General features: G+C 49.6%; 1 protein-coding gene across 2 annotated transcripts in view; it reads right to left on the reverse strand.

Moving 5' to 3' along the window:
- BOC (BOC cell adhesion associated, oncogene regulated) overlaps nt 1-25,925 on the reverse strand; it is a 55,715-nt gene that overhangs the window by 20,170 nt on the left and 9,620 nt on the right. For both annotated transcript variants that reach the window (XM_063393989.1, XM_063393990.1), the window contains exons 2-3: nt 3,988-4,161; nt 3,348-3,626 (exon numbers count right to left, since the gene is read on the reverse strand). In XM_063393989.1, the coding sequence (XP_063250059.1) occupies nt 3,348-3,626; nt 3,988-4,078 (370 nt within the window). In that variant the 5' untranslated portion in view covers nt 4,079-4,161. The remainder of the gene's footprint in view (nt 1-3,347; nt 3,627-3,987; nt 4,162-25,925) is intronic.

Here is a 25,925-nt window from a genome sequence, read left to right on the forward strand (position 1 = left end):
CTTGCCCACAGCATTCCCAGGACACCTGCAATCCCACCCACCCCCAGGCCACAGGGACACTGGAACAGGTGGGGTTCCTTTGCTGCACCCTTAACCTGCTTTTCTGTTCTGTTCTCAAATGTCTTGTCTATCCAGGTCAGGCTTGCCGCTGTGTTTGCCACACTGATTTTCTGTGCATACGGATGAGTGTTGGGCGCTACACAGCTCAAGCTACCTGGCTCATCAGCTTTGCTCCAGCCCTGCACTTCAGTTGTCCCTGTGAGCTCCATGAAGAGCTCCCGACCTTCCAAGCCTCTGGCTGTTAGAAAACCAACCCTCAGCACCACGTACAAGTCCCTGGTGGAATTTCTTGGCCCTACCAGAGCCCACTGCAGCTATGCCTTTTACATACAGCACCTCTAGGAGTGGTGCTCCCTGGAGAGGGGCTGAGGCAGGGCTTTCTGGCAGGATGGCAACTTTGCTACCTAGAATCAGGCACAGAAAATATCTCTCTCTTCTTTGCAGCTGTCATTCATACGAAGGCTTAAAGCCTGGCTTGGAAAACCAGGAATACTCCTGTTTTATCCAGACTGCAGTGCTGCCCTGGGACCTGCAGGGCCGATCTTGTGCACCACGGTCAGGCCAGCAGTGATCAGCAGGTGTGACCTGCACTGATTTGCCATGGGCTGCCAAGGTTGTGTGGAACACCAGCTCAGCTCTAACTGGACTCTAACTGGACTCTAACTGCCCAAGTAATGCCTGAAGTGCTGCTCCCTTTATGACATCTCTCCCTCCTGCAAATCCCTGCTCCCTCCACCTCTTGCATATACAACAGCTATTTTATCTCTGCTGGAGAAATTAAATGCAAGTTTCAACCAGCTCTCTGAGCCAGGGGGTAGAGAGATGGCCTCGCCGTCACTGTGCTGCAGACGAGAGGAGGAGGTATCAGTCCCAGCTATGGCGTGGCTGCCAGCATTGCTGTGATGGTTATCTGCCTGCTGACTGCCAGCAAAGCACTGCAGGCCCCAGGGGACCTGGACACAGAGCCTGGGGCACTCCAGAGTGCTTCCTTCAAAGGAGGCCGAAAGAAAAGAGGGGAAATACCCTTAAAGTTGGCCAGACGATGTTACCTACACTCCTCAAAACCTAGCAAATCACTTCTTCCAATGACTCCAGGTCCTCTTCCAAAATAAACCTAAGCCTTGAAAATATTTCCATCACCTTCCTTCCCTCCACTGCTTTCTTTCACACATTCCAGTTTCACTTTCCCCCTGCCACCCCAAAATAATTTTTGGATGGGACTGAGACTTTCAGATGGTTTTCTTTCAGCCCTGAAGGTTGTCTGGAGGAGATGTATCTACTGCAATGCTGACCTGCCAGGGGCTTTCCTCTCACCATGGTCACCACCGAATCAGCTCTGAGCAAGGTCCTCTAGAGGAGCTCTGGAGCAGGAAAGTGAGCCTGGGGCACACCTGCTACCACAGCTTTCAAACTCAGTCCCACTACCAAGTCATGCTCCCTGTTCTCTCAGACCACTGCAACGCCACTGCTGCAAGCAGCCTCCAGCTCATAAGCATGAGACTGGTTATTTGAAGCCCTCCAGAAGGTTTTCCTCTCACATCTTTACTGGGATGCCCTATCTCTCTTCATTCACTGACTGCTAAATCTTCCCCACCTGGCTGCTCTTTATCACCCGAGGCTATCCAGCTGTGTGGGATACAGGCTCTGCCATCCCCAGCTACCCCTGAGAATGAGGGACACATGCAGTGCAGCACAGCACAGGGGTTTTCCACAATGGATTAGGTGCTTGATCATCCAACCTCTGGCTCCAGTTTTGTGAGCTCCACTGAATGCTGCTCCTGACTTCCTCTCAGAAGTGCATTTGCCAAAACAGGGATCAGAGCAATGGCCAAGTCCTTCTCTTTTGCACGCTCATCCCCAGTTGTGACCTAATAGGCAAAGGTGATTTAGCTTGTGGAAAGGGCTGATGCACTACCCAGTGGCTTTGACTTGCCTTGAAGGACATGCTGGGGGGCTTTCTGGAGCTTTAGGACCTGCCTCCCATCCACTACTGGTGCTAGACTAAAGCACTCAGATAGGTCAGACATACTTTTCCAAGGAGATAGAACTGCTGGTGGTGGGCTGGGGTGCAAGTTAAAACAGAAAAGGGGATCAGCTAAGCAGGAGCTGATCAGGCTGAGGAGTGTGCACACCCTACTCTCCTAAATGCAAACCATGCCTTTGGTAATCCCATCCACCTCTCCCCTCCTCTCCTTCTCTCTATCAGGCCACCAGCACACACAGCCCCCTTTCTGCTCTGGAATGTGTTCTCCGAAACTTAATCTCAGCATGGAGCTCAGGCCAAATCCCCCGACAGATTCGGCCCCGTGACAACCCCCTCCCACCCTGCCTCAGAGTTCAGCAACTCTCTCCTTGCTTTCCCTGGCCTCCTCCTCCTCCCACCCAGCCTGGCCTAAACATTTCACTCCTGATTAATGTATCAGTGTCAAGCCAATAGCTCTTGGCTTTAAAGCAAAGCCAGGCCCCACTCTGCACAAACATCTTCACTTCTTCATTTTCTTAAGACTTAGCCCCAGACTCCCTTTTGCTGGGAAAGATGAAGCCCTTTCTACGCTCAGGGACTGTCACTGCGAGGCAAAGGGAGCCTCCTCCGCACACACTTACTCCACCAAACACTGTGTGGATTTCTGAGAAGGCAAGGCTCTCCACTGCTCTTTCTCAGATGCATCCAAATACATCACCCTCTGGCCAAATACACACAACATGTGGCCAAAACCAGGCACTTGTAAGAAGAATTGCCCACCTAAGACACCTCTGGCCAGGCACACATCTCCCAGTGCCAGAGGGCAGCAGTGAGGAGCACGTAAGTTCAGGGACAGCAGCAAAGTCCCTTGCTCAGAGTTGTGTCTCAGGAAGGCAGTAAAACTCAGCACACAATGTCCCTGTGCTGGCAGCAGTCCTGCAGCAGCCCCAGCAGAAGCTGGGCCATCAGCACCAGCAGGTACTATTTATAAACTCCACCAAAAAGTCAGGAATCAGAGGAGGCAGCCTGACTGTCAGGAAACCAACCACACACATAAACCCCATAGCTCAGGTATTCCCTGGTCTTGCAAAAACTTCTCCCTGCAGGACAGGTCTGCAGCCTACCATGCAGGAGGAGGACAGCTTGGGTCAGACTGGGCCACACCACGTCAGCCAGTCCACGAACAAAAATGCTACAAAAGGGCATACGCCAAAGGAGTCACCCCTTGATGCCAGCACGAACAAGCCAGAATGGACGAGCCTCTCAAGATGTGTGAGTGATGGCCCAAGCCAAGCAGGGCTGTCAGAGAACCAGAGCTACTCACTAGCTAAGGTGACCACTGCGGGGACACTGGCAATGACTCCCTCAGGCACACGGGCGATGCACTGGTAGCGCCCCACGGTGCGGTTGTTGAGCGCCGTGATGACGAGCTTCCCTCGCTCCACGTGGATACCCAGCAGCTCGTCGGAGCCAGCCAGCTCCTTCCCGTTCAGTCTCCAGGTGAGGTTCACTCGGGGCGGGTCCACCACACACCCCAGGCTGACTGGGCCCCCGAGCTTTTGGACAATAGAAGCAGGTTGTACTGTGACCTGCAGAGATTCACCTGCATAGAGGGAAAAAACGGGAATAAAAAAGCTGTGAGACTCAGCAATAGAAAGGACAGAGGAAAAAACTGCAGTGCTGTGCATTTTGCATTCCCCATGGCCTCTCCTTGTGTTGCACCATCCTCTTGACTCCTCACACACCCACCCTAATTTTTAGAGATGTGTACACCGGCCCCATTTCTTCTTAGCACCGCCTGAGAGAAATGTTCCACTCCAAATGTGTCTCCTCCTCTAGAGGAGAGTTTGAACCCAGACCTTTGGTCAAGGCAAGGGAACAGCAGAGAGGAAACCTCCATCCTTGAGGTATGGCTGTGCTAAACAGCATCGAGCAAACCAGAATGGATACAAAAAGACACTCACTCAGGTTGGCAAAACAGCTGGCGGCCGCAAGCACGAGGCAAGGGATGGGGGACATGGGCCTCCTCCTTCCACTTCCACGTGTCATTGCCATCCCATGCGGTGTGCCCCGGGGCGCCCAGGGAACGGTCCCATAAGCTGCCTCAGGGGATGCAGTGGATCTGTGGCGGTGGATTCCTGCGGATGACAAGAGACGTGGTGGATGAAACCCCCAGGCTTCTCTCTGCTTTCCAGCCCTGCCTGGCTTCTCTACCAACATCTCTAAAGTGCCACAGATTCACCGACCCAGCAGCCTGAGGAGAGTACAGACGCTGATGTAATAATTTCTTTTCTCCAGCCTCTCCCCCAGGCATGGCTGGGAGTCTCCCAAGGCATCCCATCCTCAGTACAAACGCACACACGTACACACGCTCCTCTTCCCTATTTCATACTTGGCACAGCGAATGACAGTGATGCACACCAGGCAGTTTTCAGGAGCAAAACACAAATATTTCCAACAAAGTGTCACTGAAGAGATCCACTGAGTGCTTCTGCCACTTCTTTGCTATGTCTGGAATACAGTCTATTTTGAACACTAAAGTAAATGAGCAGTACAAGTCCATTCTAACTAAGAGACTTAGCCTACAAACATACTTCAGATTAACTGTTCTGCCTGAAACACACCACCTATTTTAAGTCTACACAAACCACCAGGTTCATATTTGAAAGCATTGACTAGCCCCCAAAAACTAGAAAGGTAAAGCCACCTGTCACAACACAGGTTGCTGTGAAGAGCTGCACACTGCAGCAGCTCCTTCAGAGACTCATGAACAAACACCAAAGCAGACAAGCCAGGTCAGGGGGATTACAGACCTCAAGAGACACCTCAGATGTCAGACTGAATTCATCTTTAATCAAAGGCAACAGGCTGAAGTCAAGAGGAGATTTCCCTCTACTGGCACCATAATGCAGATATAGCGTTTTGAACTCCTTCAGCTGCAGCACGAAGATAACTTGCAAGTCTAAGGGCACTGCAGAATTGCTCCTGTGGCATGGCTACCAGGAAGAAGCCCAAGACCAAACCCAAAGCAGCCACAGCAGCCAGCCCAAAGAGCAGTTATACTGCCTGCTCCCCCTGCAGCAATCAGCTCATTAGCCACAACCACCATGCTCAGGAGTACCTGACTCTGCAGGTGGTATTTCCTACTTCCACCACAGTCACTGCCTGAGCCATCCCCTGCTTGAGCATGTGCTCTCCATACCCATCTCAGTCAAAAAGAGGGCACAAGTCCCTTCAAGCATAACCCCCAAAATTAAACCTCCTAACTCCTGAAGTAAGGACTGACACATACTCCCCCTGAGACGCTTGGTGAGTTGTTCAAGGCAAGGCTGATTACTGCTAGCAAGGAAACCACAGCCTTTGGGGAAATATCACTACCCTCAAATGACTTTGCTTGGCTTTTGGTGACAGCGAAGGTGCAAAAGTGCAGCACAGGGCAATGTCCACGGCCAGCCATGCTGAGGTCCATCCACACTGTGACAGCAACAATCCAGCAGGCTGGCTTGAACACCTCTCTGCAAATTGGGCTGTCCCTTTTCCCCCCACATCCCAATGCCCTGCTTGAAGGAGAAGTCACAGAAGTGACATTTATATAAAGTTGAGAACAGAGAAGAAAAGCCTCTGAGCAGGTGACTTTAAAGAGAAGAAACACCAAGCAAAGCAACATGCTGCTGGAGTTTTGGAAAACCACAAAGGGCATCTTTACACGGCCCTTTGCAGGCCAGTATGAGTTCAGTGCACTGGCTGGCCCAGCAGGCTCTACACAAGGCAGCTCTTTCCAGGAGTTACACAGCCATGGGTGGAGTGGCTGTGAGGCCAAGATGACAAGCCCTGCTGAGAGGTAGAGTAAATTAAGTCAAGCTTGCCATGGCCCAATGTGGCTTCCAGTCATCCAGGAGCATGGACAGAGCTCAGACATTGGGCACATCCTGAAGGCACCCAGAGAGAACAGCTAGGCCATACTCCAGCTACTGCAGGCCACAGCCCCATTACATATGAAAATGTCTGTGGGTAACCTCCAGTGTCAAAGAGACAAGACAGCAACTTCCCTCCCACACATCTCATCCGTCTTGGTATTCACCCTCCTTACCTGAGAAAAGTCTCGAAATTTCCCCCCACCAACCAGCACACAGTGTTGTACAAGATCCTTTAGTGATTGACTTGGAGACCCATCTGAGTTGCTCAAGTTTATTTCTCCATGTAAGACAGCCCCCAAAGCACCCTTCACTATGCCACAGCCACCACGGCAAGTCACCACTGATGATGGCTGTAAAAGTGCCCTGAGCCTGTCTGTGCCAGAACATACAGCGTTGACACCACTGCTGATGCACAAGCTAAGGTCCCACTAATTACACTCATCTGGAAAAGACTTTGAGGTAGTTCACGCTTAAAAACACCTCACACCCTAAGGTTTACTGGAGATGGAAAGCCTTTCTCTGATGTAGAAAAGACATTCTGGGGTAGGTCTTACTTGTCTGGTTCCTCAGCGCTGGAAGCCCATGGAGCAAAGCTGACTCATTCCCAGTATCTGGATGGGTTTGGCAGCAGGATGGAAAAATGTTGGACGGGAAGGAGCTGCTCCCTGGAGCCCAGGCTGAGGGAGGGGGTGGGCAAAGACGTTCCCAACCAGACCTCCCTGCAGCCCTGCATCGCACAGAGCCTCTGGCCAGAAGGGCAAAGCCAAAGGCGCACAACTGTGCATGAGACCCTTCGTGAGCTAGGACCACCCAGGCACATCGGTGCAAGGACTGAACTGGCTGCCCCCAGGTCTGTGAAAAGATGAAGAGGAATAGGTGGGGAGAAAAGAAAGGGGAGCTCAAAAAATTTGGCCGCGGCACTGGGCAGATTGAACAGTATTGAGCAGAGAATGAGGAGGGAAGGTGTGTTGCAACAAGTGTATGTACGGTACCTCCCAAAACCTCCAGGCAAGAGTACGAGCTCTAAATAGGGACATGTGGCCATTTCTTTCACAGCTGAGTGAAGTACAAAAAGTAAATGGCCAGCATAAAAATAATGAGGAAAATGAATGAAAACATCAATTCCAAAAGAACTATTAGGATCCAGGGCCAGATTTTGAAATTCTCAGCTTCCACAATTGAAGCCAGATTTTCAAAAGCATTCAGTTCTTGACATGCTGAGCTCTCCTGAATAGGCAACCAACTTATTTCGATGCCTAAATGGGAGCTGACCTCTTTTGAAAATGCTGCCCTTAAGCAGCCTGCAATAGTGCAAAGCAAGGAACGTTATTAATCAGGCAGCTTTCGATCTGCCTCGTATCCCTGCCAGCAGCACCAGAGTGGACCGCAGTGGGAGAGGAGGCAGAGGTGGGGAGTGCAGGAGACCTCAGGCACTCCAGCTGACTTCCCAGAGGTGGTGGTCCTGAGCAGGGGCTGCAGGGCTGCTGCATGACAGCGTCCTGCTCTGCTGCCTCCCCTCCCCAAGGCAGGTACCTTGCGAGGTACCCCTGGTTGCCGAGGTACCTACTTCTGCAGCCACCAACAAGACCAGCCTTGATAGCTCCTGCTTAATTGCTATCTAGGAAAAGAAAGAGTTAAAGTAATTTAAATAGCTTCAAGAGGGAGGGGAAAAAAATATTAGTTGTTTATTTATTTTAAATTCTTTCCTGCCAGGTTAAAATAACAATTTCCTGTCGGTGGAGCTCTAAGTCCCTTTCAGACAGCCCAGTAAATCGAAAGAGGGGCCATTAAGAGAACAAAATTAACGAGAGCCTAATCAGCTAAGGAGGGGTGGTGGGGGTGTAAAATCTGTCGGCTCGGCTTCCCCACACACACCTGAGGGCAGCGAGGCCCCCGCCTGCAGCCCCAGCTGTGCCGGGCCATGGGGGGCGAGCAAAGGCAGCGCAGCGAGGAGGGAAAACCAGAGGTGAGGATATGAAAGGGAAGAAAGGGCCGCGCCTGCGCTGGCGGGGGGGACAAAGCTCGAAAGGAAAAACGGATTTGAATTAAGCACAGGCCGCAGGAGAGGTGTTTGCTGATTAGAAACTGAAGGTTTTACTGAGGAAATGCAGCTCGCAGCCCCAAGCCCCCTCCTGCTTAACAAGGGCCAGCCAAGCAGCCCTTGTTAGTGCCACACCGCCTGTAATTTACAAGGCTCCCAAATATGAACCAGCCCGAGCCCCGGCTCCGGGGCAGCATCCCCGCAGCACATCCCGGCCCCGGCAGGCTGCGGGAATGCACGGGAACAGCGGGGATGCGCGGGCACGGCGGGAATGCGCGGGCACACGGCAGTGGTGCGGGGCTGGGTCAGGCAGACGGACCCCGGGAACTTCTTCGTGCAAGGGATGAACAGTGGGAAGGGGCAGGGACTGCTCTGCACCGAGGGAAAGGCTGCAGCAACTTCAGTCCAGCCACCAGCTGGGGACACCCTGGGCGACTCCGGAGAATCCACTGCAGCTGCTCCCTGTTTCCAGCAGGTCAAGTAGGGACAGTGATACTCACAGCTCTCTGTTTCATACATTGAGACCTCAGCTTTTCAGAAAAAGCAATGTCTTACACAGTATTATGAGCCAATTTTACTTGTAATCATTAGTTTTTAAGACAAGACAGCATTTTTTTCCCCCCATAAAGCAAAAACCACTGAAAAAGAAACTGTGAGAGAGAAAAGAGCAACAGTACCCCTTTGTTTTACAAACTGAGGAATCTGAAGGCTAGAAGAGGAAGCCAACCCGGCCCAAATTATCCAGTAAAGCAGTGGCAGGCAGGGCTGGAAATCAAAAGCTCTCTGACTGGAACCTCCATCCCATCAGGCAAGCTGTTCTTGGATCCCAAATCTTTTCCATCTCCTCTGAAGAATCCCACTGCACAACTGTATAATCCTCTGGCTGCAAAAATACTGTCCAGGTGACATACCTGAGCAGATCAGCTGCAAAGTCCCCGCATGATTCCTGGGCATGGACAGCAATCTGGGCATCCCTGACTGCTTCTCCCCAACCCACCAAACAGTAACATCCCACAGGACAAAATTAACCTCTACCCAACCCCGTGCCCATTTCAGAGTATTAATTTCACTGTTAAGTTATGCTCATTTTCTCTGAAAGGGTTTGGTAAAAGGCCAGGTTGGTGCAGGACAGAAGCTCCCCCTTGCACGGAGGAGCATGGGATGGGGATGGGTGTGCAGGTGCCACAGGGAGTGGCAGCATCCCAAATGGAAAGCAGCTGCTATCAGGAGAGGGCAGAAAAGCGGAACCCAGTGTTACACCACCAGGATGAAGTCAAGGAGGTAGCAGAGTGTTTGTGGAAACAGGGATAAAAGCTTGCCTGTTTTTCCCTCTGTAGCGCTGAGAGCTGCTGATTTCAGAGTGCATTAGCTCTTTTAACACAGCCCTTGACTAACTGTATGAGGGGGTCCCCTCCTCCCTTTTTAAAAGTGATTAGGCAAGAAAGACTCTCTTAGTGGCTGCTTGTGAGCTCAGAGAGTCCATCAAAAAGCCACAAGAGAGAAAGCCTGGGAGAAATTCATGCTCATAGTCAGAAGGAAAATATCCAGAATAAAACCTGGCATGACACAACCACCTCCGATCAGAGTTTTCCTAAAAACTGCAACTGGGTGACCCTAAAAAAGAACCCATGTTTTAATTCAAGCAAGTCCTGAGCAATAGACACCTCTTTGAAAAAGAAACTAAACTTGCAAATAAAACATCTCTTTTCCTTGAACAGAACTGCTCATGCAAACCAAACCAGCAACAAACCAAACATGCAAACATCTCTGTAACTTTTTTGTCTTCCTCAAAATGAAGCTACTTCCCTGTGCAGTTCCTTTCCATAACAGCCTGCAGCATCACCAGGGAGAGGACTGGGCATGCTGGCTTTGAATTAGCAACAGGATGCAAAGCCTTCTCATAGCCTGCCTGACTTTTGCCCATATCCCCGAGGACCCAATGCCTGCAGTTTCTGGCACCTCTCCACCCAACAAACAGCTCCTCTGAACTGAGTGCCACTTTCCAGCTGGCATTGATCAGCCTGACTGCTGAGACCCAGCAGACCCCTTCACGTTGGCATTTCAGCAGCCACCAAGCATGAGGCTGCTTGAAGAATGAAATGCCACCATCATACCTGCTACGGGCTCCCCAGTGTCACCATGGGGGTGGCACTGTGGTGAGCGTGGCTCACCTTGGGTGCTGTCTGTGGCAGGGTCCCAGGGTGGTTGGACCTGCCAGCCAGGGACAGCTCTAGTGCAGGCAGGGCAAGGATGCAAGGATGGCCTTGCCCCACAGGATACACATCCTTTTTTTCCACAGTTACCAGGAGAGAAGCCCTGTACTAAAACAGAGTATACACACTGGCTTTGGCTGCCCCTTGGTGTGCCCTGAAAGCAGCTCCAGTCCTTGAAAAGACAAGGCTAAAGCATAAGAAAAAAAGAAAACCCACGTCCTTTTTTCAATATCATGCTCCCCCCATGCCCTAGACACTTAATTTCCCTCCTTCTACCCCCCCCTCCCCGGCTTCCCCCTCCATTCTGAGTAAATTCAATTTGACAACCCTGCTAATTGGATAAACGCTGCTCCCTACGCTCCTTTAAGGCTGCCCGCTTTTCTCTCCTTGTTTTTGGAGGGCGATTGTGGCTGTTCTTTAACATGAATTCCATCTGCTTTATTTCTCCTCTGCCCATTCAAGACCCCTCCTGAATATGTATGAAGGGCTGCGCCCCCCCACCCCCTTTCTCCTCCATCCCACCTCCCTCCCTCATCCCCCCCCCCCACTCCTCTCGCTGCCCTCTCCCATTGCCCGGGACAATAACCCCCCAAATGCCCCCTTCTCCCACCCGGGCCCTTTCTGCTTTAGATAAACACAGGCAGTGTCAAGTGTGAGGAGGGGGGGGGAAGGATGGGGTTCAACTGCCAGTCAAGCCTCGGGCCCTCAATGAAGCCCGGAGGCCTACCCTAATCTGCTGCATGCTTGCCATATGGGAGCTGTGTTGCCCTGGGAAACACTAACAGGCAGAACGGAGCTTAATAGAGTCCATATTCATTGTAATGCAGTGAAATGGCTCGAGGGACTATTGCCCCTTGGGTCTGTTTTCATTCTTCTGTTCCCCCTCTTTCTTTTCTCTCTCTCTCTCTTTTTTTTTTTTTTTAATAAATTTTTTTCCTCCCCTCCTTCTCCCCCTCCCTTTTTTTTTCTGGGGTTTTTTTGGGTTTTTTTTTTTTTTCTTCTTTCTTCCTTTCAAAAGGACGAAGTCCCTGGAGAGCTCTAATCTGGAGAGGCTGGGGGCTCCCCGAAGGGCTGGCCAGCCGATGGAGCAGGAGTGGGAAGGGGGAAGGGAGAGGCTGGAGGTGGTTAGGGAGGCAAGGAGAGGTGGAGGGCAAGAGGAAAGTAGTAACTAATAAGCATGCAGCCGGCCAGCTGTCAAGATGCTGACAATACTGCTCCGGGTGCAAAGAGCCCGACAGCCAGCGCTGGCACGGAGCTGGCGCAGGGTCCTCCCGGGAAGCGCCTGCCTCCCCTAAGAGCCTCCCCGAACGCGGCACAAGCGGCAAAAAAAAGAAAAAAAAAAAGAAGAAGAAGAAAAAAAAAGGGCACAGATGGAGTGTGCTGCACAGCCTCTTCAGAAACAAAGTGCACCTAGGAAACAGATGTTGTTGCTGCAACAAGCCTGCAACTACTGGCTGCTCTCTGGCTCCTTTTCCCAAGTGTGTGCAGGGAGAAAGTGGCCCTGGAGCAGCTGCCGGGGCTGCCTTCCATGCCTGGGACATGCTGCCTCTCCAATCAAAGCCTTTCAGACCAGCTTCACTCCCAAACTGGGAGAGCTGCCACAGTTTCACACCAACTTTTCCTCTGCACTGTCCATCCTTCTCATTCTTGATCCACCTGTAGATTCTCCTGCCTCGACCTAAGGTCTCTGTTTAGAGAGCTGAGGAATCCTGAAAGGAGTGTGCATCCACAGCACCTATGGAACAGTGCTGGTCCTGTACTCGGGGGCTTGATCTCCCAGTGTCAGAGAACCAGCAGAATTGCTGCCATTAAGGTCCTGCGAGATCAAGGCTCCACAGAAGTGCAGCTCAACATACTCTCTTGCTAAGGCAAGGAAAAAAGGGTCAGGAGGATCCCCTTGAAAGCCACATCCATGTAGCCACACACTTCCAATGAGTTATCTGCTCTGGAGTGTTTTCAGTGCTCCTCACAGCTGCTACAAACTCAGCTGCTGATGGTGCAGCAACAAAGTCTTGCTTTTTTGAGGCTTTGCTATGGGACACTGCTGAATCTTCACGGTAAGAAGAGGCAGCAGGAACGGGGTCACCCACTGATAGCAGTATGATGTGAAAACACACCTTCAGTCTTAGAAGCAAGGGATTTAGTGAACTGTATTACTTGCCTGAAGCATTCTATCTCTTGCCACATAAAAACAATATTCGCTTTATCATTCCCATCACAGCTAAAGCTGGAGATCAACATCAGTGCATTCAGAGCTGCAGGCAGATGCTGCACTAAACACAGAGGAAGAACAATCCCACGTCCTCTAGACTTCACACCATTGGTAGAAGAGTTAGTTACTCTAGGATGCTTGATACAAGCACTAACAAAATTTACCTGTCTATACCTTTTTGCTCTTTGGACAAAGAGGAAAAGTCTGTAACAGAGCGCTGGGAATAAGTGAGAGTGTACATCTGGGCAAGGAAAGCCCAGGGAACGGCTCTGCTGGCAACTGATGCAGTGGGACCCAAGGATGAGTGGCGAATGCCAGCTGATGGCAGCTGGCTCTGGTCTGGGCTCCTCCATGCTGAATCCTACATCAACATGAGGCAGGCCTCAGGTTGTTCCCTCCCTGTCAGCAGCTGCAGTGGAGGAGGGTGCAGGGAGCGACGGGCAGTTCCCACCAGGAGCTGTCATCACACAGGCACAGATGTGCCTGTGGGTAGTTTACATTACTCAGGGCACTGCTTTTGTTTTTCCCTTCTCATCCTTTGCAAACAAAAAACCCCAAACCTTGAAATCTGATGTTGAGAGTCTAATTGCCTCTTGGGTTAGGGAGAGGTCAGAGACAAGGCAGGCCCGGCAGATGCCGGGGAAGTGATGAAGTGATGCCAGGCAAAAGCCCTCAGAGATACAAAAAGGAGGTGTGGAATAAAGGTGACAGAAAAGAAAAAGCAGGAAAATTAAATTTATATGAGAGAGTCAAGAAAGAAGAAACAGAAGAGTTGGGATTTTGGCAGATTTTCTTATGTTGCATTTGTCCCCACTGCATCAGGGCAAGGACGTGGCAATGCCACAGCTCACCTGTCACATGTGTATCCAGGCTCAAGTCCTTGTCCTGTTCTCCTCTGAGCAGGGGCTGTCACCTCACACCATCACCTCTCAAGCAACTCTCTCTCTCCAGCTGACACTCTTCCACTTAATTTAAATGTGGCCTGCTCAGAGCAGCAGGAAAACCACTCCTGCTCTCCACCAGAAACTCTTTGCTGCTCTAAGACAAAAGCTTAATTAACAGATACACTTCCACAGTATGCCCTGTCCCAGTGAAACAGCACTTTTCCATGGGGATCCTGAACAGGATGTTCTTCTCCAAAGCTGTTTTCAGTCTGCATTGCTTCCCCAGCAGCTCTTGGGGAACACACAGAGCCAACTCTCACTCCCCGACTACAGGACATCAAGATGTTGACCAGAACAACCAATTTTGCAAATGATGTGGCAGCAACGCTAAAAAACTCCAAATCCTAGGCTACCTAATATCACCCGACAGCCTCTCTGCAGCCAGAGTGGTCAAGAATGGGAAGGAAGACCACAAATCATGGCAAAGGTGTGACATGGAGTGCCCTGAAAAGACCCATCTCCATTTTATTGTTTCTGTCATGTGATGGGGTCAAGCTTGCAACAGGACAGACAATAAATATCCCAGCATCCATTCATGCTGGTAACCACCAGCTGAAACACTCCTCTCTCTGTATAATATAAAGCAAAGCACAGAGGAGTGGTGGACAAACCCCAGCAGTCAGCATCTGCATGGAGCACAGCAGGACTGCTCGGGGAGCAAACACATTTCAGTGTCTGTCAGCTATGGCTACCTGCAAACTGAGACTCAGAAGCTCTTGTTCATAGAGTAGATCACAAGCCAGAGACAGCAACTATAGATGCTTTCTAAGAGCAGCCCACATCTTCATATGCTTAAGCATGAGCCTACCTTTAATTACCAAAAAAAAAAAAAATCCAAACAATCTTTGTCTAGGAACAATAGAAAAATCTTGTCCATGTCCAATTAGGAACAGTAATAGAGTTAAACAAAGACACACAAAAAAACCCCTAAACCACAAACCAGAAAAGTCCACAGAAACAGCCAGTGACACTGTTAAGCCTTCCTTGGGGGAAGCTGCTATGGGGAAATTTTCCTGTTGGCAGAGCAAAGACTTGGGTAGCTTTTCTATGCTCTGAACCTTCTTCCAGTGTGTACTTGAAGAGTAAGGGTGCATACAACTGTTACAGTAAAAAACTGACCAAGCTTATCATAAACATAAGCCAGTGGCACAGGAGAAATACCTGCTAAAACAACACATCCTCTGGATTATAACAGAGGACTTGATTCTACTGCCACCAAATCAGCCTGATCTTTGCCATGACTTCAATGGGAGCAGGCCCAGAAACTGCATTAACAAGCACAAGGCTAGTTTAACACAGTTGACATCAAAATCCAGAAGAGCACACAAAAGAGACAGGACAAAGTACTTGCCAGTAACGTCAATACAAAGTTTAATCCCCAGATGGCTGGCTTTAGAGACATCCCCATCACCACCATAAAGAGAAACTGCCTTCTAGTTTGCACTCCTTTCAGCAGTGACTTGTTGCTGGGATGCAAAAGAACACAAGCCCATTTTTCTTGTCCTTTGAAGATGGTATTTAAAAGTTGGGGATTTTTTTTCTTTCATAAATTTGGGAATAAATGGGAGTTTTTACTCTCCATAGCTGTCACTAAATTGCTTTTCACTAACAATAATAATTTTCATTATGGGAGCAGGTCAAAAGCCTCTAGAACTCTCTGCTGGGACAAATTTCCCCTGGAAGACATGTCACTACTCCAAAAAACACAAGAGGAAGCTCAAGGCTAGCAAAACAAAGGGACAGAAAGGACTGTCCATAGAAAATGCTCTGGCTTGTGCCAAATGCCTAAGGTGGGGTGTGGGGATTAGTGGAGAGTGCCAGAACCCAGATGGGCTGAGCCAGAGCCCTACTTTGTGCCATGATCAGCAGCTGCCACACCTCCCCAAAACCCCATGGGGCCCACCCCGAGGTGAAAAACCATGGGGGTCACTCTCACAGTGGGGTCTCAGGATGGGTGACAGATTTCCCTTTTCCCAGAGATGAAGAGGAGAGGGTTGCATTGTTTAGGCTTTTTTAAAAGTTGTGTTTGCATGTGATTTGCCCCATTTATCATCACGACAATAAACATGCCTTTCCAAAAATGATGGTCCCGTTGAGGACAGTGAGCCAAACAGTGAAACAAGACCTCGGCTCGCCCTGCACTGACAGATGGGCAGGGCCAGCGTATGGTTCCTCTCTGGCGACAAGGGGGTGCTGCGTAACAAAAGGATGGCAAAACGCTGCTGCCTCAGCGCCTGGGAAGGGAGACTCACCTGCCTGTGCCCCAGCCAGCTGCCAGGACACACAGGCAATGCCACAGCCAGGCTCGTCAGGCAGCAGCGCCCGTGAGGGCTGGGCACAGCGCAGGCCTGCCACTGGCTCCCCCTGTCACTGCTGCCCGTTGGCACTGGAACCCAGGCTGAAAGCACGAGCTCAGAGCCCAGGGCCCCTCCCCAGGCCTTTCACACAACAAGCACCAGCAGCAATTCCAGCTGTACAGTTTGCTTTCCTTGACGCACAGTTTACTTTCTCCATTCCCCCGCATCCCACCCCTGCCACTTACCCCTCACTCCAAAAAGGCTCTCTCAAACAGGCTTAAGCTTTAAACAAATAAGGGCTTGGCAAGCGGCAGCCTGCTCCCGTTTCTCTCCCCACCAGCCCAGCTTTCCCCCCGCCGCCTCCACCTCTGAGCCGTGGCGCAAGCGGAGCTGGCGAGCGCCGCGCAGGCATAGAAAACAAACACGTGGAGCAGAGCCAGCTGTGAAGTTGGATTTGGCATACAGTGTTTGCAGAATGAATAGAAGCACATGGGAGAAGAGGGAATGGGAGAAGGGGGACAGAGTGGGGAGCTGGGGGTGCCCTGGGCTCAAAGGGGAGAGCGTGACTCCATTACAGAGCCCTGGCACATGCCCGCTGGAGGGTCCTGTGCCCTGCCTAGAAGTGGTGGGGGGCAAAGTCCTACAGCCACGTTTCCTGAGCTATTTGGTGTTACACTTCCCCACCCCTTTCCTCGCGAGCTGGACTGTTTTTGAACGTGCTTGCCCTTCCTCCCAGGCAAAAATTAGTGTGTTCTGATGCACATAAATGCACTTTTGCCCCCCCAGGGCATGCAATTCTCCCCCTTTCTTTCTTTCTTAGGGTTTCTATTTCCCATGCACATTGTGCTCCAGGGCCCCACAGCACAGGAAACCCTGACCCAACTGCCCCATCACCTCGGCTGAGATTATGCATGTTGAAGGTCCACATTTACACTAATCCTCCTCCCAACTGTCCCTTTCTGGAAGGGTTTCAGACAAAATATCCCTCCTCTTAAACCCAAGCTCCCAGGAGATGTTAGTTCGGGTATTATTTATTATTCTGCCCTCATCAGTCTGGTCGAGCCATGGGAATGGCACTGGAAGGCTTTAGAAATAGATCACCTATGGCCTTACACCAACACTGGATCCATGCAGGTTTTCCTCCCTCTCCTAGTCATCTCCAAACAAAATGAAAGAGAAACGTAGGCACTCTGCCTGGTTTGGGGCAGAATCCAGCGATTTGACGTGGTTTGCTTGTGGTTTCCATCCCAAACCATAAACCAGCCCAGGTTTGCTTGGAAGGTCCTCAGCTGTGTTTGGAGGCTGTAAGAAAAGCAGCAGTGTCCTACCTGGTCTTGGAGCCTGTCCAAAACAGGCCAGCAGCTGGATGGATTAACAGCCCGGCCTGACCACCCAGACACCTGCAGACATGTTTTCACAAGTCTCATTAGCACCCCTGAAACACAGAAAGGACTTTACCCTCTCCAGGCCAGCCATGAACACTTGTCCCTCAGCATCGCTCCAAAGCGCCAAACTGACGACAAGAGACAGTAATTGGATAGTTTTCTTCCTGAGAACTACATTATGGACCCCTGATCACAGCCAAGTAAGGTAACTTACCTTGGAGAAATATTGCAATTGCTTTTTTGTTCTTGGTTGGAATTTACTGAGACACCAAATAAAGCCATGGATCACTGCAAATAAAGCAGTGCTCAAAACCAACCATCCCACTCCAATCTCTTTCCCTTTTGAAGGCAAATTAGCAAGACAGAGAGGGATAGAAACTCACGGTCTTGGAGGTTATGACGCCACATTTCTGGAATCACCTCCACTATTGGACAAAATATACCTCCTATCTTTGTGTCTCAGCTTTCCAGGCTGCAAAACCAGGAACAGCTGGTGCAAGCAGTAACAGATGAACATGAGTCAGACAATTTCAGATTCTCTTATGAAAGGTGCTAGACAGGTATGTGGTGTTATTATCTGTACTGCTTCCTGGTAGCCCCAGGATTTTTGGATTAGTAAAATACAGATGTCAGCATCTTGGGGATACTGCCTCGGTAACTGAACCAAGCAGGGAGGGGCATGCTGATTGCAACAAGGGGAAAATATGAATTTTCACCACACACAAAATATTGTGGTTAAGGCAGACAGAGAGATACACTGACAACAGAGAACAGGATAATTCATTGGGGTTTGTCAGACTAAACTTTGTGTAATCAGAGACTGCAGGGAAAGTGTTTGTCAAGCAAACATTCAAACATCCAGCTGCCAAGAACTAAGTAAACAGAGAAGGAGAAGTAGCAGAGCCAATGTGGCACCATTTGCAAATACCCCAGATTAGCAGTCACGGGCCAACTGAGCCCATCAGCAGGCACTAGTGATGCCAAGGGGATGAAGTACTGAAGGACGACCCACCAGCAGGATGGACAAACGATGAGCAATTCACACCTTCAAAATGTTTTCACCCAGAATAGGATTTGCAGAACGGGGCAGGTGTGAGTGCAGCAGTCTGTGTGGGTTCAGTGGACACCTTCCTGCACCACACACATACAACCACCTGAGCAAGTGAATAAAGCCAAGTCCAAGCTGAAAGGAGTCCTCCAAGATAGCATGCAATACCCAACAGCTCTGGTACCATGCATTTAAGTCCCACTTTACCCAAAAGCCTGCAGTGGTATTTACTGTGCTTATGAGGAGCCAGAGACCAGGGCCAAGGAACTGAGGGCAAGCCAGCGGATCCAAGGCCTGAAGCCAAGGGTGCCTAGTGGCACTTGGGCAAGTGAGGGGAAACACTGGTCTCTGCTTCCCACCTGAGTGCCTATCCATCAGCCAGTGCTTCCCTCCCATGGTTCACAAGACTGCTGGAAAGGGTACCTGGATGACTTAATGGATCCAAGAAAATGGATAAAGAATATGCAAGTTCAGACATGCTGTGCAGTAAGATGTGCACATGGAATTTCCAGCCAGGTCTGCTGACCTCCATGGGAAAGCATTCAAGATTGAACATGTCAAAAATAAAGCTGAAACCATCACAGGCAATTCTATACATGCATCTTTTGTCTACATGCCCCTGTTCTTCTACACCTCATCCCAACAACGATACCTGAGTGGTATTATACTAATTTCCTATAGATCAGACCTCTCTTGGCTGTCTGAGAGGAGTGTAAGAAATACAGGGCATGTTTCAAGGCCAGCACAGAATGCATCACCTCTCTGTTGGTCACTGGCCATGGATACACCCACAGTAGTGTTGGTATAACCATCCCTTGGCATGTTTGTGGCCAGCTGCATTCTGCACAAGTGATCAAAGACACTCCTGCTGCAGCCAAAGGTGCTGGGAAGAGGTAGTTTGTGGTTCTGCAGCCCCAAATTACTGACACCGTTGTACCTACACTGTGTTTCTGTTCAGGAGGTTCATGGGTGGGTTAGGAAAGCTGTCATCCTCCTAGCTAGAGAGGACTGTGAGAGATCAAAGGGCCCAGAGAGGCTCCGGGTCCTAAAGAAAAAGAGGCTTGCAGGTTTAGTTGTGGTGAACAGTGACTCTGTCTGAGTTGACACAAAGAGACTGGATGCATTTTATGCATACAGCATTGGTGCACTCCAACTCTGAGGGAAGAGGGTGTCCCTCCACAGGAGAACCCCATCCAGATTTAAAAGGCTGAATTTCCATACTAAGAAACAGTCCAGTACCACAGACAAAATCCCTTGAGTTTGTTTTCATCAGGAGATAAATTACCTCCTCTAGAGTCCTGACATAAGTGCTCCAAGTATTTATAACCTGGAAGAGGTATCAATGAAGAGGCAGTGTTGCTTTAACTTTCCCTTTCTGCTCCCCTCCTGTATCCTCACCCTCAGTTTGCTACTGTGCAACAGCCCTTGAGCAGCTAAATCAGCAGCCTACACACACAATGCATTATTTAAGGCCAAGGAGCTATAAATAGGGCAGTAAATACAGGCCTATAGAGGTTTTCTGCCCCCCATACCCTCCAAACTTGCCATTTTCACACATGGGAGACTGGCTCAAAACAGAGGGAAGGAACCAGTGCTGTGACCAGCCAGTGGGCCCCAGCACAACCACGAAACAAAACAAAAGCCCCACTACCTGGGGTTGCTGCTGCTGCAGTCCCAGCAGTGCAGGCTCCTTTGGTCACAGGACAAGGTGTTTCCCAAGCACCACAAGGCAAAAGTGGTCCCTGCCCTGCAATGGGAACAGCTGAAGCCACGTTCAGCAGCATCCCAAATCCGAGCAGGTGCTTCTGGCAGGGCAGGAGACAGCACAGCAGTCCTCACCCCTGAAAGGAACATGCTGATCTCGTTTTTCCAACAGCAATCGCACTGGTGTTGGACCCTCACTCACAAACAAGTGCAGGCTGCTCATCCACTCATTAGGGTTTCCAACAGCAAAACAAGCACCTCAGACTGTTGACAGCATTTAGTCACAACAGCAGACTTTGGCTTGAGACCATTCACATCAGCTGGGCCACATGACATGACACCTTTTGGACCACTTTTGGTCCAGGCCTTTGCTGTTCCCCTGGATGGCAGAAGCAGGCCAACAAAGGGTTAAACCTGGTACAGCCTCAAAAATCACTCCCTGCTTTCTGAAGCAAGAACATCTTTGGCAGGGTCCCCATCTGGAAAATGACATCCTGTCCCCCCTCACTTCCCTCTTCTCCCCCTGAACTCAGAACAAAGCACTGCACTGCCCAACACGCTCCTCCGCTGGTTTCATCTTGGTCCAAACGCTTCTTGCGTTTCAACTTCTGCCAAAAAGAAATGCATAAAAATATATAAAAAAGGCATGTGTGGGGCAGAGGGAGAGGAAACAGAGAGAGTGGAGGGAAGTCATTAAAATCAAATCTTGATTAGCTACCAGTGGTGGAAAAAGGACACCGGGGAGAGGAGATTTTTCTGTTGTGATATACATCTTGAGGCTGAAACCAGTAGGCCCAGTGGAGACAAGACCTCTCTACACAGGCCTCCACCTGGGACCAAAACTAACAAGCCTTGCCTTTCCAGTCTACCATGTGCCGTTGCCACCATCATCAGAGGAGGCATCTGCTTCCTCAAAATAATTTCTGCCAATCACCACACACATTCTTGACCACTCTTAAAGCTGTAGCTCTCACAGAATTCCTGCACCCAGCACTGAGCCCTGCTGGTACATGACTGGAGGATGCAGCACAGCTGGCCTGCCCCTTCCACCTTGATATCAAACACAAAGGTTTGGCCATTGCAAAGCCATTGGAAATCCTACAGGAAATGAGCCTGGAAAATATGGCTTGTGCATGCTTTGTGGATAGGCTGGATGGGCCAAATGAAGAGTCCCAGACTGGCTCTGTCTCCCAAGAAGACAGAGAAAATAATTTTTAAAAAATGCATTGGCTAAAGAAGCATTTAAAAGCAAAACAAAAAGCCCAGTCTGGTTCACAGTCTGTAGTAGCTGAACCCAGGAACACGCAGAGCATGTTTTTTGTTCCTTCAGTACAAAAGCCCTTGGTTTCCCCTCCTCCTCATTCCAGCATTTCCCCATCGGGGGTGTCAGAGACAGTTCAAGGCCTCCCAGTATTTCAGACAAAAATGGGTCTTGCTGCCCTGGGAACAAGTGGGGTCTAAGAGAACTGGACAGATTTGGGGAGCTGAAGAGCTGTGTAGGCCAAACCTGCTGCCCCTGGAGGATGGCCAAATGGTCACCTTCCAGCACCCCCATGACCTGCCAGAGGCCAGTGCTTGCCTCCAGGCTTTGGCTTCCCAAGGTGTGACTTTGGCTCAAAGGCTGCACAGCCAGGCCACTTGGATTCCCCAGGGCTTCCCTGTGCTACAGCTGGTGCTCTGCAGCATGTCAAAGAGAGGGAGAGATTAACTCCTTTTTTAAGTATCTCATTACTGTTATATTTTTAAACACAGCTGGTTGAAAATTATTCAGCAAAGCCATAAATAAATAAATACTTTGAGGAAATTTCCTGCGATCTGAAAACTTTACTGACTGCCTTTATCAGATTATGTTCCCTCTCCAGTATGCATAAGCTCCACTTGCTTCTGCTTTCTCTCCATTGAAACATCAATAAAATATCAAGATTTCACTGCCTGTACTTTTTGCTATTTTAACAACCACCCTCCTAACCAGCACAGCAATCACATACTCATTGTTGTCCCACCTGACAATTTTTAATTTTCCCTGTAATCAGAGGTGTCACCTGCCAAGGCCCAAAGAGCCAGACATTAAAAATTTATCTCCTAACCCTGCCTGCAAAACACTTCTTTTCCTGCTCCTCAGGAGAGAGATGACAGAACAGTCAGATGGCAATCTGATGTCTCTGATAGGCTTTCCTCTTTCACAGATCATCCCGCTAGCTTGGTTTAGAAAGCAATTTCTAGAGCTGAGGACAACAGTCAAAATCACCATCTGTCATGACATCTTACATAAAATAAATAAGAAAGACAACACCACCCACTACCTCCTATTAGCAGACTGTTAAGGAAAGCAAACAATCACCCACTTCTGAAGAAGCCCTAGACAGGAGGAGCATTCCTCTTACAGTAGGTCCCTGCCTGCCCGTGGCAGACAAAGCCTATTTCGTAGTGTCTGTACAAGACCCTGCTATTACATAAATAGGAAATAAAGTTCAGCTGAAAAAAGGTGCCTCAAGCTTGAGGCTCTGCATAGAGCAATGGAAATGCTTGCTCCAGAAAGGCTGCCTTTTTACATTACTTCTCATTTTAACAGGATGGTTCCCATTTAAACCCTCTTCAACCTTGAAAGAGATGGCTTGGAGCTCCCAGCCTCCTTTCCCAAATGCTCACTCACTCCTTGTAGCCCAAAAAAGGAAATAATTTCATGAACAAATCATTTCCAGTACTTTTCTTCCAGGCTATTGTTATGTGACTGCATTTGGAACTAAGGGAGAAAAAAACCAAATACATGACTGTGGTCAGAGTCTGGCCTAGAATAGGGGAAGGAAAAATAAAGAAACCTCAAACCCCAAACCGAATCCTTGTTTTATATGTTCAGTCATTTTTGGAGAAAACTGTAAGCAGTAAAGACACCAGGAATAAACAGTGACACCAGCTCCTGGGCTTTGGGGGTGGTAACAGGAGATTCTAATCTGTTCTCCATCTATCAGCGTATTCTGCACAGCCTAAGACATTCTTAAAACCTAAGTCTAACATGCTAATAATCTAATTGAAGAAGTCTACCTTGTCTTCTGTTGCAAAAGACTAAGAAGCTTCTGTGTCATGAATTGCTTAATCATTTTAGAATGTCTTTTCAATGCAGAAATCACCTTTGTTCGAGAGCTATTAGCAAAGGTTTCAGAGAAAAGATCAGATTGTCTTCTCCAAAGACTCACCCATCAGTGTTCTGGGAGGACACAGCAAACCCCTGACATTTGCTTGTCTACCAGGAAAAATAAAACTAGAACACTTTGGATTTTCCAAAAATCTTTATATTACTGTCCAGTAAAGGAACATAAGGAGAATTAGATCCTTTTATTTTACAAAGACTCCTTTAAGAACTCAGGTACTCTGCAAAAGCCTTTCTCTGCCTCAAGGACATTTATCTCGAATTGCTTACAGGGACTGTCAGCACTTTCTTTGAGAAGGGAAATCTGAGACTGTCCCATAGCACAAAATACCCCCAGCAAAACCTTTCACTGTTCAGTGCAAAGTCATCTGTAGATCAGGTCAGGCAGTACCTACCCTCCAAAGTACATTATATACTGTCACTTGCTCCAGATCACAAAGACAGCATTAGAAGTGGGAAGGAATAAGGTCTTTCCCTCTAGCAATTGTGAAAACTTACCTAAGGGAAATACAATCTCAGAATTACCATCAGGGAAATTATTCACCATTTCTTAACTTGGAAAATACCATAAACTCTTTCAGGAAGAAAAGCACTCAGTTTTGTGAAAATGCTGCTCCATGATTTTAGATCCAGTTATGCAGCTGGCACACTCTGCCCTGGGATGGGTAAAACAAGCTGTTCTCATCCAGTCACATCCACAACGTGCTGCAGGATTCGATAGCTCCTCACAAAAGACATAAGCTATACAAAGATAAAATGCTACAATGGGACAGAGAGCAGCTTCAAGAATTCTCTCTGCAAGCCCAGCAGGGAAACAATTATAATGTTCCTCTGCCTTTCTTGCCAGCAGAAGTTTTTCTGTTTCTCTGCTTCACTTTGCCGATAACAAACATCTGTTGGGAGCATCCTGCCCTGTGCAAGAGATGAACACATCCATCGCAGCCTTTGGGGCTCTGTACTCAAGCAAAGCCTCTGGAAATCCTCCTCTGTAACAGCCACAGACCAGCTGCTGGTCCTACCTATTAACTACAAAATTCTTCCATTTGTCTTTTTTTTAGTCTTAGCCTTAATTAGTCTTTTTTTTTTTGCAGCCCACAAGTAGTTCAAGTAGTTAAGGAGACATTCAAAAAACCCAAAATGAGCCTCTAGCAGAGATGATCTCTTGAGATCCCCCATACATGCCTAGGACCTTTATTTTAGGACCTTCCTTCCCAGCTCTTACCTACCATCAGCTCCTACTCACATATTTCTTCAGCAGAAAGCTCTAGAAGCCCAAATCGGCAGGCTCCAAGATAAAGCTGACCATCTGTGGCTCATTAACATCTCACTGAGGCTTTTTGGCCTGGTTCCTACATGCCCCTTGCAGATGCTGGCATGTCAGCACGCGCCGTGTCCACCGCTCGTCTGGCTGCCTGTAAGGAGACAGGTCAGCACAAAACCCTCCCAGCCTGCAAAAAGCCGTGAGATCAGAAACGTGGGGGACACTTGAAAACCTTTGAACCCTCAAGGCCCAATCCACCAGCTGAGGGGAAAGAAGGGAAGGGGAGACATGGATCTCACTTGGAGGACGGCGTTTCTCCAGAATAACCTGTGGGGAGGCAGCAGCCCTGCCTGTGTCTGCAGGCAGCCACCGTGCCCGGGCAAGGGCTCCGCAGACCCGCTCCGACACGCAGCGCTGCACTCGCCCCGGGTCGGCGAGGGCTGCGAGCATCCTGCAGCAGTGGGCTGGCGCCTGGGGACGCACCCCTGGTTCTTCCTTATCAGCCTTCCCCAAAACAAGTAAGGGCAGGGGCACCCAGGATAGGGCCCAACAAGCCTTTCTCAGCCCCGGCAACCGCTGCTGGCAGCACTGGGACCTCAGGGAGAGGAGGGGAAATTAAAGGCACAAAAGGGGGTGCAAGGGCCTGGCAGAGGCGCCCACATCCTTTGGGAGGCAGCACGCACGCAGGGAACAGTGGCACGCTAGAATCCCCAGCCACAATCCTGCTCTCCCTTCTCACTGCGAGGTCTGAGGCAAAGCTGAAAGGGAGCTGTGTGCTGGGAGAGAGCAAGAGATTATTCTCAGTAAGCATGAGGAGGGATGGGTGGCACAAACCCATTTTTTAACACCTTTTCCATCCTATGCCCTAATTCAGCTGGACAGCAGTGAAGGCAGCAGCTATGCTGGGGCCTCTTCACAGTCGTTCATGCACAGGGAGTGACCTGGGATCAACAGAGAAGAAAAAGCCATAACTGTGCAGCTGTCTGACATCTCCCACCACTCTTCCACTCCCAAGGCACTGACTGCAAGGGCACAAACACCTCATCTGAGATCTCTTCTGTAATTGAATTATTTAGCTTGCAGAGAGCAGCTCAAAACACTTGCCAAATGGAGGAGTCCTACTACAGATAGGCTCCTCTTCCTGCAGAGTAGAGCAAAGAGTCATCTCTTCACTTAGACAAGAAAGCCCCTGGCAACACAGTGCCATTAAAACCAGTATGTTTCAAAGCATTCCTCAGAGCAAAAAGCCTCTGACTGCAGTTCAGGCTGTTACTCAGACGGCAGTAGGGCATGGCCATGAGCACCCTCCCAAGACAGTTTGCCTGCAGCTTTTTGTAAATAGATACCAGAAGAGGATGCATCTGAATCCCCACCTGCTCCCCCAAACAGCGCTCCAAGTCAGACAAGAAAGGAGAGGGGAAAGAACCTGCCCAGGTTTCACTGAAGCAATCCTATCCTCCTTGAGAGACAGTTCCCAGTTAAAGCATCAAGCCAGGTTTTGCTTATGTCCTGCCACTGGTGTCCACACAGCTGCTCCCTACTGGGCTACCTGTGCCTGCAGGGGTCAGATTACCATTCAGGTATCCCTGTATATCCCCAGACACGTGCTCAGTGTGCTCAGGAAGAGCAGCTCTTTGTAACCTTGCTGTCCCTCCACCTCCTTACACTGTAAGGTACCTCTTTGCTGACCTGAACACCTCCTCTTGCACCTGGGCACAATACAAGCCATGGA

The sequence above is a fragment of the Prinia subflava genome, chromosome 3 (genome assembly GCF_021018805.1).
Source record: "Prinia subflava isolate CZ2003 ecotype Zambia chromosome 3, Cam_Psub_1.2, whole genome shotgun sequence".
NCBI lineage: Eukaryota > Metazoa > Chordata > Aves > Passeriformes > Cisticolidae > Prinia > Prinia subflava.